Source organism: Penaeus japonicus, unplaced genomic scaffold, assembly GCF_977035675.1.
Source record: "Penaeus japonicus unplaced genomic scaffold, GWHDUDI00000001_assembly GWHDUDI00000023, whole genome shotgun sequence".
Classification (NCBI taxonomy): Eukaryota; Metazoa; Arthropoda; class Malacostraca; order Decapoda; family Penaeidae; genus Penaeus; species Penaeus japonicus.
Window position 1 is genome coordinate 39,723,646 of NW_028234425.1, and position 15,000 is coordinate 39,738,645.

Below are 15,000 nucleotides of genomic sequence, written 5' to 3' on the forward strand. Positions count from 1 at the left end.
CCCCCTGTATTATGCCTATAGGAAAGTGTACAGGTAAAGAACTAGTGTAAATAAAGGATAGACGTGTTATTGCATGTTTACTTCGTGCCCTGCCTCGCCTCGTGGTGGCCCCCCTCGTGGTGTTCTGGGACGCTGTGGTGTTCGGTGCCTCTTAGAGCTGTTCTGTGTTCCCGACCCTGTGGTTAGCACCCCGTCTGCCTAGCCTGCCTGGTGTTGGTGGCAGATAGACGAGGCGGCCGGTGTAACATTGGTGTCAGAAGTGGGATCTGTGATAATTGAATCAAAAGATGGCAGGAGAGAGGAGGATATGAATGAGGCAGGCACGAGTGAGGTGAAGCCGAGCCAGATGGGCCTGATCGGAATGAGGGAGGAAATGGCACAAAGGGCATAAGAGCAGGCGCACCATCTCGTCGAGATGCAGGCAAGGAAAGCAGAGGAGCAAGCAAGGAAGGCAGAGGAATAGTTCTGCCATCTTGTTGAGGTGCTACAGAGCAATCTTGCATCTGTGAAGATGGAAACTCAGCAGTACACCGACAAGGCCTGCAACAGCATGAAGAGTGAACTGCTGGAGGAGGTGCAGACTCTGAAAGGCGAGGTTCAGGGCCTGAGGGAGGAGGTGGAGGCAGAAAGGTGGCGTCACGAGGTAGCAACGTCGCACGCAGAAAAGGCGGACGAGTTTCTGGCAGCAGATGCCAGATTGGCTGATTTACTGGGGTCTGCCTGGGATCCTTGGCAGGGAACCACTGGGTCTCGCAGCGTCGTGTCGGAGCAGATGGCCGCTGCCGGAGGCTTGGAACCCATCGGAACCACTGCCTTGGGTACAGATGGCGGAAAACTCAGACCCGGTCAACCCGCCTCGTTGCCTCCCTCACCCCCTCCTCCCCTCCGGACGTGTTAGTTCACAGCGCGCATTCTCCGCCCCACAGCCCCTCAGCCTCCAGACATTCTGTGAGGTGTTAGCCAGCTGAGTACGATGGGAAGGTGGCTTGGGAGGCATATGTCGCCCAATTTGAAATGCTGGCATTTGCCCAGGGCTGGAGCCAGGAAGAGAAGGCACTGCAGCTGGTAACAGTGCTAGGGGCCCCGCGGTGGAAGCGTTGGGGCATCTGCCGCCATCCCAACACGCCTCTTACACCAGCGTGGCGGAGGCTTTGCAACGCCGTTTCGACCATCACCAGGCCGAGGTATATCGGGCCCGCTTGAAGAAGTGGACTCGTGAGCATGGCAAGACGCTGTCCCAGCTGGCACAGGATGTGGAGGTGCTGGTAAGGAGGTTGTAACCCTGCGGCTCCAGAAGAAATTATCGTGGTACTGGCCTGTGATTTCTTTGTTGACACTTTGCAGGACCAACAGCTGCAAATCTACGTCAAGCAGGCACACCCTGAGGACCTGCAGGTGGCGCTGGCGACGGCCTAGGAGTTTGAGGCCTTCCTGAAGGCAAGCATTGGCCTAGAGCTGGCCGCCCAGAACCGCCGTGACCTCTGGGGCCGGAAAGTGAAAATGAAGGCAGTGTCGAGGAGGGTGAGCCCGTACAGATTCCACGGCTCGTGTTGGGGCTGTGGGGAGAAAGGGCACAGACGCAGTCGATGTCCGACGGAGCAGAGAACGCGTCCCCTCAACCGGCTGGATTCTGCTTTCCAGCAGTGCTACAAGGACTGTGGCAGGTCTGGTCACTACCTGAGTGCCTGCCCCAAGGCTAAGGATGTGGTGCAGGCAGAAAACTCGGACAGGCTGGAAAAGGGACCTGAAACCTGGCTGTCCTCAGTTCCTGGGCCTCAACTGTAAACTGTCGAACACCCAGCACGATGCAGGTGGAGGGCTCAGTAGATGGGAACCCATGCCACCTGACAGAGGACACCGGGGCTGAGAAGATCCTAGTGCGGCCTGATGTGTTGGCCACTATGCGACTTCCAGACGCACCACAGAGACTGTGTGGTTTCACGGGGCATTGTGTGCAGCTCAAGGGGCCAGCGTAAGCTCCTATCGGCGTGGGCAGCACAGTGCAGCAGCTGCCGGTGTATGTCACCAATCTGGACGAGCCATGCTTGCTGGGCCTAGACTACCTGACACTGAGTAAGGCGTGTGTCGACCTTGGACGGAAGCTGGTGAGGATGCACGGTGAAGATGTGTCCTTGCTTCCAGAGGTTGGCTGTGCAGAGGTAGTTACAGCTGAGCAACTGCACCTTGCCCCTAGGACAGAGTCTAGGATTCGGTGTCAACTGTCGAGAGAGAAGCATGGAGTGGAAAGCATAGTGGAGCCATTGAAAAGCTGCAGCTGGCTGACGGCATTGCAGTCGGGCAGAGTTATATTGGAGCTGGGGATGAGGATGTGGCAGTCACTGACCAAGATGAGGACGAGCATTTGGGCGGTGAGAACGATGCGACAGACGTCAATGGCGACCCTGAGCCAGGTTTTGGAGCTGGAGATGCTCCTCTGGGTGACACTGCCAACCTGCCACCGCCCACACCTCCACTACAGCGACCAAAGAAGGCCGGGCTGGATGAAAGATTTTTGTGTTGTTTCTGAGGACTAATTCACCATTACGTTTCCTTTTGTTTTTACAGAATTTTGTTTGTTTTTGAGGAATGATTTTCTTAATGTTTTCTGTTGTTTATTTCATGTTTATGTATGTTAGAGCAGACGGGTCGTCTGCTTGATAGGAGGGGATAGTGCTACGCCAGTGGGTCTTTGTCTCTGTGCAAACATGTGTCAACAGGATAACAAGATGCAAGAGACGGGGCGAGAGGAGCGGAGGAACAAAGCCAGGACAGACGCAGTTTGGTGCTGCCCCTGGGAAGACCTCGCGTGTGCCCCTTGTGACCTGATATACTTTGTGTTGCCCTATTATAATCTGGATTGTGCAGTGTGATGTGCTGGTTTCCCCCCAGTATTGTGCCTATAGAAAAGTGTACAGGTAAAGAACTAGTGTAAATAAAGGATAGACGTGTTATTGCATGTTTACTTTGTGCCCTGCCTCGCCTCGTGGTGTTCTGGGACGCTGTTCTGTGTTCACGACCCTGTGGTTAGCACGCCGTCTGCCTAGCCTGCCTGGTGTTGGTGGCAGATAGACGAGGCGGCCGGTGTAACACTAAGAATATCATCGAAATATTGCAAGCTATGTAAAATATGAAACATACCTCAGTTATGTCCAGCAATGGCCTAGCTCCGAGTTTTTCTATTGTTTTGTTCACATCCATGCACGACTGGTAAAATACACGAGCCTTTTCCTCTGTTTTGCTACTGGCTGCCTCTTTCGAATCTGTAATGTAAGGTAAGCAAATTAACCATATATATATATACAAATATATATATATATACAAATATGTATATATATATATATACAAATATATATATTTATATATATATACAAATATATATATATATATATATATATATATATATATATGCCCACAAGTGCATGTATGTATAAAAATATGTGCACACACACACACACACTTGTAAATGCAATACACTGACTGACATCAGACATCGATCAGTCTCAAACAAAAGCGTCATTTCCCACAACGTTTTTATTCGGATGGATCAAGGTAATGTCTTGTTCGGACACATGTTGCAAGTTATTGCATTCTGGATTCAAAGGTTTGTTGATTTTATTATGTTGAAAAGTCTCAAAGAAATGACGATTTCATGGATCATAGCCTCTGAAGTTCAAGCTACATTTTCGATAGAGTATAACTCATTTTTACAATTATAATGAAAACTCTACTTATGAAATGCCGTAAAAAGTTTCATGTGAATATTATAACTGACTAGACCATACCCTAACTTTAGTTTCCCTTCTTTCGTATACTGCTATTTTAGAGAAGCCACTTTTATCGTGAAACTGATCGAGGTGCACTTGAGGCGGTTCACGTCCAGCCTGCCTTGTCTTGGAAAAACGTGTGCTTGTGACGTCATGGATAAACAGAAGCTACTTTATTTTATTCATGTTACTCTCGCGCTCACGACGAAACTTTGGGATTACCTTTTTGAAAGCACTTTGTTTAAGGAAGTATTATAAATAAGTCCTACGTATTTTCACCCCCCCCTCCTACAAACCCCAAAATTCACTAGCCATATATAAAATTGAGTTGAAGCGTATGAAAAGTATCAATGCTACTGACATCCCGCCTTCTTTTGCCTTTTATTAACCAATAATTTTGGTAATCATTTGCGAAATCAGTGATAAACCAAGGAGGCATTGTATTTCGTTACGCATGACGTCACGCTTAAGCTTGACGATATCTCATATCCTGATGCCATCTAGCCCAGATTCAAGATATGAAATGTCTAAAACGAGACATTTAAGCCAGACTCGAGTCCATCTCAATTTTTGGCACAACAGAAAATCGAAGTAGAGATCGTTATATGAATAATGAACCCTACAAAATGTCTCCATAGCCATCTTCTAAATTTAGAGGTCCATACTTATGTCGGACATCAGACATATTTGAGGGCTTGCATACGGAGACTGTCTTTCTATCAAAAATCATGAACAGACCCACAACGAAATGTGAACCATTGCTATAATTTTAGCTTAATTCCATCAGAGACTTCTTCGGCGTTACTTTATGCGTGTTCAGCTCCATCAGAGATGTAAGCAACTTTCGTAAGTCACAACTGAGTTTCATCACTTATTGCGAATATATATATATATATATATATATATATATATATATATATATATATATATATATATATACATATATATGTATGTATGTATGTATATATACACATATATATGTGTGTGTGTGTGTGTGTGTGTGTGTGTGTGTGTGAATATATAAATAAATAGATAAATATATATATATATATATATATATATATATATATATATATATATATATTCATATTCATATCTATATGTGTATATATATTCAAACACACACACGTGTGTGTGTGTGTGTGTGTGTGTGTGTGTCTGCGCACGCGCGTACTCCTGTCTAGCCTCTCCTTCCACCCAGTAGAGGCTCTTCGGAAACACCAACCTAAGACGTTCCTCAGAATCATTTGATTGTCGGATCCCAGCTTGCTGAGGGTGCCCCACACCGGCTTGCCTTCCGGGATGGAGTTCTTGGCGATCCATCCCCCGCAGGCGTACTGGTAGAAGTCGTCGCAGGGGTCCGCCTTGGGGTCCATGTTGCTCAGCACTGCGCCCGCCAGCATCACGCAGTGCGGGGTGACGCACAGCGCGCCGTCTGCAGCGCCTGAAGCTGGTTCTGCAACGTGGGTTCATGTGAGATCGAGTGGCAGGGAACCTTAATGGGACATTGCAATGTCTCGACAAATAATAGGTAATGACTAGGTAGGATGGAACCATTCTTTACCTTGGATGATTGTATGTGGGGGGAGGTTGAAAGATGAAAGAGACTTGGACTGTGTGTGGAGAACAGCTACCAGTACGGTTACTACCAATAGCAATAGCAACCATCCAACCAGCAAGGCCTTTTCTAGTGCAGTGCGTGACTTCCACCAATGAGATCCCTTCGGCAGATAAAATCAAGGTCAGAGCAGACAGATTCAAGGGGGAATGAGTATGAGTGGATTAATATCAGACAACAAAAGCAGTGCCGCAAGGAACAATGAACACTCACCATGTGGTATCGGACGGTGAGCGTTCCCGTTGGCAGGTCCTCGGTGCGGGCGGAGCCGACCGAACTGGTATCATCGTCTACGTCGGTTTGTTGCTTATAACGCGTCATCTGCAAATTATAAAAGTATGTTTAATATAACATTTGAACACAGATATGTTTGTTTTTTTACTAGGCGAAATGTGGAGAGCAATTAAAGAATCGGTGATTCAAACTGCTTATGACGCCATGAGTGAAGCGTGGAGGATACTCAGTTAATGTTGATGTCTTAGTGTGATTCACTAACATTAAAGGATACTTGTAACGGAATATCACTTCACAAACTATACACGAAAATTTAAAAAATATATTTGTCCATTTACCATCATATAGCTCTCGTCACAACAAATAAGTTTGATGAAATAGAATAATAACATTTGGTTTTATAGAACTGTTGTCCAGAAAGGCCGAATCCGAATCGACTTTCCCTGACCCATCGGGTGGAAAAGTGGCCTCGGTTCACCTTGACTTTCCACCCAGAAGGCGGGTCCCTATCAGGGTTTGACTCCAGGAGGAGGAGCGTGTTATCGTTCACTCCGCCGTCTGGGGTGTCATAATCCCGGGCAGGAGCTTGGGTCAGGGAAGGGCAAGCGCGGTTGCTTTTTCTAGAAAAATAACGCGATGTTGGGTCCAAAAGGGCCTTCACCGTATCGTCATATCACGCATGTCTATTGCTTTTTTCGCTCTTTTTTTTTTTTTTTTTTTTTTGGGGGGGGGGGTCTGGCATTGAAGAGGGTATTTTTTTATGGCAGAGGATACATTCCATTAAAGAAAACACATAAATGCGATTACGTCTTACAGAAATACTTAATTTTCTTTTAAAATGGCCTATGTACATGCATGAATCACTTTGCATTATTTACCCACATTCCTTATGTTAGAACTATATCACTCCTAAAAATGCATTATAATGCCATAAAATTAAATTTTGGTATAATGTGGCATCAAAAAAGCATCGGAAAACAAAAGAATAGTATGAAAATATTATTGGACCATGGTTTCAACAGTTACCTCCTGATTTAAAGGTCCGTAGAATAAAATGTGCCACAAATAAACTACCATTGGCCATTTTCTCGAAACGAGAAAACTGTCTTTCTTGATTTTTTTTCACAAAATTCAATCTGTGTGGTCTCTACCTCCAAAGTTGATTTTTCTCAATATTGTTTCTATAAAATTTTCGTATGTTTCAAAGAACATATACTTTTGTTTTTAAAAAAGTAGCTGATTGTTGCTTTAATGAGATCGAAACTCTTAAAAGCAGGACCGAACAGCCGTCAATCTATGTCTGTACTGCTTACAAATCCAATCGATAGGGTTTGCCTATAATATGCGACCAAATATTAAACGAAGAAAGACTAAAAGGGTGAGTATTTTTTCTCGCTTTTTTACACCTCTTGGTTAAAAAAAAAGCAGGATCTAAGACCTCCTATGCGCAAGGATACAAGGATATAAGTTTGAAGAGCCTCCCTCACAAAGAAATAAGCGAATCGGAAATCGGGCTTCCAAGCCAGAGGGACCCCAAGAGACAGAAATAATGGTCTGGAGAAATGTGTTTAGAATACAAAAGCTTTGGCAGTTTGGTTTATCTTTAGCTCATATTTAGTATTTTCTTGTTGTTTCATATGCTTGTCTTTGTGCTTTATTGAACCTGGATCGATTGTTATCATCTACTTATTGCAAAACATTGATAACTTTCCTTTTAATAATGATCATAGGTGCAGTTGTATAAACGACACAAAACGAGGTTCCTGTAACTCAACTATATATATATATATATATATATATATATATATATATATATATATATATATATATATATATATGCTTACACATATATACATATATATTCATATATATATATATATATATATATATATATATATATATATATATATTTATTTATATATAAATACATATATATATGTGCGTGTGTGTGCGTGCGTGCGTGCGTGTGTGTTGTGTGTGTGTGTGTGTGTGTGTGTGTGTGTGTGTGTGTGTGTGTGTGTGTGTGTGTGTGTGTGTGTGTGTGTGTGTGTGTGTGTGTGTGTGTGTGTGAAAGAGAGAGAGAGAGAGAGAGAGAGAGAGAGAGAGAGAGAGAGAGAGAGAGAGAGAGAGAGAGAGAGAGAGAGAGAGAGAGAGAGGATACGTGACAAAACAGTATTTTTTATAATAAATGATTGACGGTACTAATGATGAATATCATCATAATCATCACCAATAAACGATTACAGTAATAACAATAATTACCATCAACTGCTGATGATATGACACTGAAAATGCTTAGTATAACAACAACGATAGCAGCAGTAACAACAGGAAAAACATTTGATACTAACGAGAAAAAAAATGATATTGAAAAGAGCAGCAATATTAAAGGCAATCCAAAGCATAGCATAATCAACAACGCAGCCAAGTAGCTGCCGAAGAAGAGCGAAGGCCGACCGCTTCGCCGCCGCCAGACAGACTCCCGACGGCCCGAAGGAGTTGTCCAGGCGGCGGCGGCGCAGCGAAAGGTTGCCATGGCGACGCACCCTCGTTGCTCCCGCTTGTCATGGCCGCGCCTCGACCCTTACGGCTCGGCTACAGATGTCGGATTAACGCGGGAATGACACGTACTTTTACGGCCATATAGGCAAAATAGGAAAAAAACGTGTGAAATAGCGAACATACTATATCAAAACATTTTTTTTGGGGAGGAGGGATTATTTATGTACCACCTGCAACTGAAAGATTGCGTTTGTGTTTCCATATGTTTGTACCGCATTGTACCGGGTGTTTGTTTCAGGTGCTTTTCCGAAATGGAGTTCCGGATATACGCTGGTGAAACTTCTTGCGGCTTCTGATGATGAAGTGACATTGTTATTGATATTCATATCATCATTATTATTATCATTAATATTATGATTATCTTTTTTATAATCATTGTTATTACCATAATTATTATAATCAGTATCATTATCAATACCACCATTGTCATAATTGTTGTCATGATCATCATTATGATTACTATCATTACTATTAGTATTGTAAATATCACGTTATTATTATTGTTGTTTTTGGTGAATTTATTGATTTTTTAATAAATATCATTATCAGTAAATATTTTTCATTATCATCCTTATCATTATTATCATAATTATCATTATTGTTATTATTATTGTTATCATTATTAAAATAATTATTGTTATTGTTGTTATTATTATTATTATCATCATCATCATCATCATCATCACCATCATCATCATCATCAGTATCATAATCATCATGAATTCATGCATCCACCGTATTATATGGAGGGTATTTCTGAATTTGGGTAAGTGTTGGTCAGGCTGCTTTCCGACACTCAGATAAATTCCAGACCGCTGCACTAAGGACTATTTCTCGCTACAGTTCTTTCACTGTACAAGTATTTCATTCAGTAACTAATGACTGATTCCCATTCCGATTTACATATCCGTTTTCTGAACAGGATTACAGCAGATACACAGCTTCCTGTCGCATCCTTCGGTCGCATCCTATTGCCAGCACCGGAACTCTGGCAATCTGGTCAACTTTCTCAGACATTCCTAAGCTCCCATGCTCAGCCCTTTGCTTTCCCGCAGCAGCTGTTTACGTAAGGAATGCCAGCACTTGTGTGATTTAGGTCGACCACTGTCTTTTTTCCCCTCCTTTTCTGTTGCATATGTTTGACTATCAAGACGTCTCTTTCAAAGCGTTTCACAAACCATGCCGACAAACCAAAAGGCTTAAGAATCAAGTTGAAAGAAGCTCAATTGCGCCCATGTCGCTTCCTGTTGGGAGTACCATCCCCTCACACCCTCAACTACACTAACCCGCTAACAGCATACACCCCTCGCAATAAACTTCTTGCCCCGACCCTTCCCTGATATCCGATTCACTTTACTAGTTGATAGTGTATTCTAAAGTGTTACGTAATGAGCGGTACAAAGCACTTGTCTGAGCGGATATTCCATGACACTTGCTCTGTCTGTGTGTGTGTGTGTGGGGGGGGTGTATTACAGGCATAATATAGCCTGTAACGCCTGTACCAATAGTTCAGTAAACACGCCTCTTGAGGCTACGGTAAGTTATGTTCATGAACATATAATAGTAACAGCAATAAGATAATGATGATGACGATACTAAAAAAATAGTAAAAATAACAACAACAAATTATAGTTATAATGATGAGGATGAGGATGATGATGATGATAATGATAATGAAAACGTAACCATATCAACAACCATAATGATTTTCCAAACGCAAGGGACACCAGAGTATTGGTTCCATTCCCATTATTCACGACGCATTCATCCCGCAACACTAAAACTTAGTAAGTCTGTCTATTTGCAAAACAGCTGCATAGCCACGCCGAGTATCAGATCATCCCATGGAACAGAATTAGAATCTAAGCGACTGGAAAATCGATGTAAACTTGAAGGCAAATATGAAGGAAAGACAGAAACCACGGCTGTGATGTAGATCCATGATGTGTACAAAGTTATTCCATGAAGACCTCGTGACGTCCTTGGGTCCAAAGTTTTACGTGATGCGACTTTGCACTGGACAAGATTCCTGCTTCGGACATCAAGGTATAAAATTTAGCAATGCAAAATCATCCGATAATTCTGCACTAGGATGTACAATTGTACATTGTCATCGTGAGAGAATTTGAGTAGCATTTTAAGGGATCCATAGAACATCCCATATGTAGGAAAGATGTACAAAAATTGTAACGTGATGCTAACTAGAGACTTTATATCCATGGTCCTTCTTACCGTTGGCCATTTCCGTTCTCACTCAGTAGTTCGTGATTGCTTTTCAGTGTCTGCTTTACAAGGCCCCTCTATGCTGGATGTCAGGAAGCCCGAGGTGATAATAATAACAATAATAAAGGTAATGATAATCATAATAAAAATAATAAAAATAATAATAACAATCAAGATAATAATAATAATGAAGATGATGATAATGATAATGTAATAATAATGCTAATAACAATGATAATAATAATAACAATAATAATGATAGCAAAAGTAATTGCAACAACAATGATAATAACGATATTAATAACAATAAGAACAACCATAATAATTATAATAATAACAAGAAAAAAATGATGATAAAGGTAATATAATAATAATAATTATTATTATTATCATCATCATCATCATCATCATCATCATCATCATCATCATCATCATCATCATCATCATCATCATCATCATCATCATCATCATCATCATCATCATCATCATCATTATTATTATCAATATTATGATTGTATTATCATTACTACTATTATTATTATTATTATTATTATCATTATTATTATCATTATTATTATTATTATCATTATTATTATTATTATTATTATTATTATTATTATTATTATTATTATTATCATTATTATTATCATCATTATTATTATTATCATTATTATTATTATTATTATTATTATTATTATTATTATTATTATTATTATTATTATTATTATGATAATAATAATAATAACAATCATAATAATGATAATGATAATAATAAAAAAAACAAATACTATAAAAATAATAATAGCAATAAAAGAATTATAATAATAGGAGTAATAATATCGATAATGATGATGATGGTAATAATAATAATAGTGATAACAAAAAAAATGTTGATAATAAAAATGGCATGATGATGATAAAAATATTAATGATAATAATGATGATGATGATGATGATTATGATGATGATGCTAGAAATAATGATGAAAATAACAAAAATAAAGAAAATAATAATAATAATCATCATCATAATTATAATCATAGTCAAAATCATAATAATAATAATAATATTATTATTATTATTGTTATTATTATCATTATTATTAATAAGAATAACAACAACAATAATAATGATAATAATGATTATGTTCATAACAATAATAACAATATTAATAATAAAGATAATGAAAATAAAAGTAACAATAACAATAATAATAATAATAATAATAATATTGATAATAATAATATCAACAACAATAAAGGCAATGATGATGATAACAAGTGGTAATAATAATGGTGAAATTTATAAACATAACATAAATAATATTACTATTACTAGAACCACTAACAATGACAATAATAATCAAAATAACAAAAACAATAATATTAGCAGAAGTAGTAGTAGTAGCGCTGGTAGTGGAAGTAGTAGGAGAAGCGACCAAGCGTGGAGAAAAGACTCGTTCAAAAAAGAAAAATAAATGCCGTTGCTTGCATTCGGATCTCTTGAGATTCATTTTGGGCGAAGAGGACGGGCCTGGTGGGAGCCTTCGCCAGCTGACTCAGGGCGAGGAAGACTGTGGCCCCTTTGCTTCCCTCACACGTGATAGCGCCTCATGGGACTCATGGGACTCTCGCGGGGCGGTAATAAGTTCGATTCAGCGAGGCGAGATATATATATATATTCTCCGAAAATAATGAGATAAAAGCGGACCGGCTCACCTAATGGTGGTGAATCGTAATAATAACGACAACAATAATAATGATAACAATAATAACATTATATTAATGATGATAATGATAATGATAATAATAGTGATGATAATAATCAGTGATGAGGATGATAATGATAATAATAATGATGATGATGATCATGATGATGATGATAATAATAATAATAACATCATTATCATTATTATTATTGGTATTATTATCATCATTATCATTATTATTATTATCACTATCATTATCATTAATAATGATATCAATGCTAATAATATTAGTAACATCACTCACTCTCTCACTCTCACTCACACTCTCTCTCTCTCTCTCTCTCTCTCTCTCTCTCTCTCTCTCTCTCTCTCTCTCTCTCTCTCTCTCTCTCTCTCTCTCTCTCTCTCTCTCTCTTATCTATCTCAGTCTATTTGTCTTGCTAAAGTTCTGCCAGATAGAAGGGAAAAGGGAAGAAACACATAACAAGCTTTACTTAAACCTTAGGCACAAGTGCATGCGCACTGAACCATGATGCATGAGTGGCAGTGAAACACCCCATGTGACGTCATAACACAAAATGCGCAGCGGGAAGCGTTCTTGTTTTTGTTTCCTAAATTCCATGCTCAATTTAGCTGACCAGGCTTCAAACCTCTTCCCCAATCCGCACACATCATTTCCCGACAAATTTCAAACCGTATTGCATTCCGCCAAGTTCAACATGAGCCACGTCAGTATTAATGAAAGTTGGTTAAATTACATAACCTAATGAAACATGACCCGACGCATCACACACCCTCTGCTGTCCCCTTTTTCAGTTCCTTCCTTTATATTCTCCATGATACAGGGGCTCACTTCACGTTTCCCGGCCTTGGGTCAGATAAGGTTAGACCGCGAAGCATTTGGGCAAGTCACGTGAGTTGTGGTTGAGATTGGGTAGCGTAGGTTAAAGTGGGATACCCTTAGGTCAGGTCAGCTTTGACTAGGTTAGGTCTGGACCGGGAAACATATGTATGCAGCAATCAAGAAGACTTTGTTCAACTGGTATACATGTACACTGTAACATAGTAAAACATTTTACAACTATTTGCCAAGCTGCGTGTTTATTTGAATCTAAAAGAGATGCAACACATTAAGACAAGCTCAGCATTCAGGAAAGTTTAAAGACTGCGTTATGTTACGATGGGTTAGGAAAGGTAATCGTTTGAGGTAACAGAAGGTGGACACACTACCTTCTGTATTGGAGCAATTGGCTTAGGGTGTTACAAGTCTTTACATACTCACGGTATGTATATATATATAATTATATATATATATATAATATATAAATATATATATATATATATATATATATTATATATATATAATATATATTATATATATATATATATATAATATACACATATATATATATATATAAATATATATATATTATATATATATAATATAATATATATATAATATATATATATATATAATATATATATATATAAATATGTATATATATATATATATATATATATATATATATATATATGTATGTATATGTATATATATATATATATATATATATATATATATATATATATTTATATATTTATTTTTTTATGTTTGTGTGTGTGTGTGTGTGTGTGTGTGTGTGTGTATGTGTGTGCGTGTGTGTGTGTGTGTGTGTGTGTGTGTGTGTGTGTGTGAGTGTGAGTGAGTGTGTGTGTGCGTGTGTGTGCGTGTGTGTGTGTGTGTGTGTGTGTGTGTGTGTGTGTGTGTGTGTGTGAGTGTGAGTGTGAGTGTGAGTGAGCGTGTGTGTGTGTGTGCGTGCGTGTGCGTGTGTGCGTGCGTGTTTATTCATTGGCAACTTATTCCTGACCAGTATAGAGGCTTTAGGCTATGACTCTTTCGCCATTTCATTGAACGTAAACTGCACCAAAACTGCATTAAGGACGCTGGGACGTGCAATCAAAACGGCAATCGTCCATCAGGGAAAATGTGTGTGTGTTTGTTCGTGCAGTTTTTTTATGTGCGCGTGTGACCGTACAGCATGAAGGGGATTATGTCATGACTTTGCTAAAAAAAAAAAAAAACGAAGCCGGTCGATTTCATGGCGACATCTCACAAAACAACTGTCAAATACGATTGCATGACGGTCTTCATGCATATCATGGACATCAGTTTTAGGGGTAGAAATGTCTTAAATGCCTCGTCTTTCAACAAAAGCTTTTTGGATATCTGCTTTAATATCACCTGTCAATGGATTATCTTTTTGATAAGCAAAATGATAAAATATTCGCCGATAAGATCATAATTAAAATGCCAGAGCTTGCGTGTATAACCTGCTCACGAAGACCAAACGCGTCATATGGACTATGGCTCTGAAATAAAAAACGTTAACGACTCGCAAGTGCCTTGACCAGCATGTGAACAAACGAGGATGGCAAAGACATGCAGCGAATTGGAAACAAATCACAGAATTACGTAAAAAGCGAAGGTAGAAAGAAATCGAAGCAGGTTAACCTAAATCCTTGTTTACGAATTCACTAACAGAATTCCAGCCGGAATCGGGGCGGCGCCGAGAATTTCATTTTCTACTTAACGCTAGCAATAAACAAAATAAAGTTAAAACAAAAATAAATATCGAGTGTTTGTTTGTATCTGTGTATGTGCAAAATGGTAACACGTTTTGTAACAAATAGTCTGTGAACGTGTTCTTGAACGTAGTGAGGTCAGTGACGGAAAACTTTCTTTAAGATTTACCAGGAATTGTAAAAGGGTCGTTGAGCGGAGGCATTGAGCGAGATAGTCGCCGAAGATTCCCAGCCCCTGAGCGAGGTGGCATTGTCCTTACTGGAGGGGAATATACGCCTATTTAAAGCCACGTCAGAGTCCGCAGTCTTGC

The 15,000-nt window shown here is 39.6% G+C and overlaps 1 protein-coding gene across 1 annotated transcript in view; it reads right to left on the reverse strand.

Annotated features, from left to right (window-relative positions):
- Window positions 1-15,000, reverse strand: part of LOC122258339 (M13 family metallopeptidase neprilysin 3) — a 221,904-nt gene that overhangs the window by 14,233 nt on the left and 192,671 nt on the right. The window contains exons 2-5 of the mRNA XM_043024193.2: window positions 5,596-5,703; window positions 5,329-5,485; window positions 4,990-5,220; window positions 3,139-3,260 (exon numbers count right to left, since the gene is read on the reverse strand). Coding sequence (XP_042880127.2) covers window positions 3,139-3,260; window positions 4,990-5,220; window positions 5,329-5,485; window positions 5,596-5,703 — 618 coding nt within the window. The remainder of the gene's footprint in view (window positions 1-3,138; window positions 3,261-4,989; window positions 5,221-5,328; window positions 5,486-5,595; window positions 5,704-15,000) is intronic.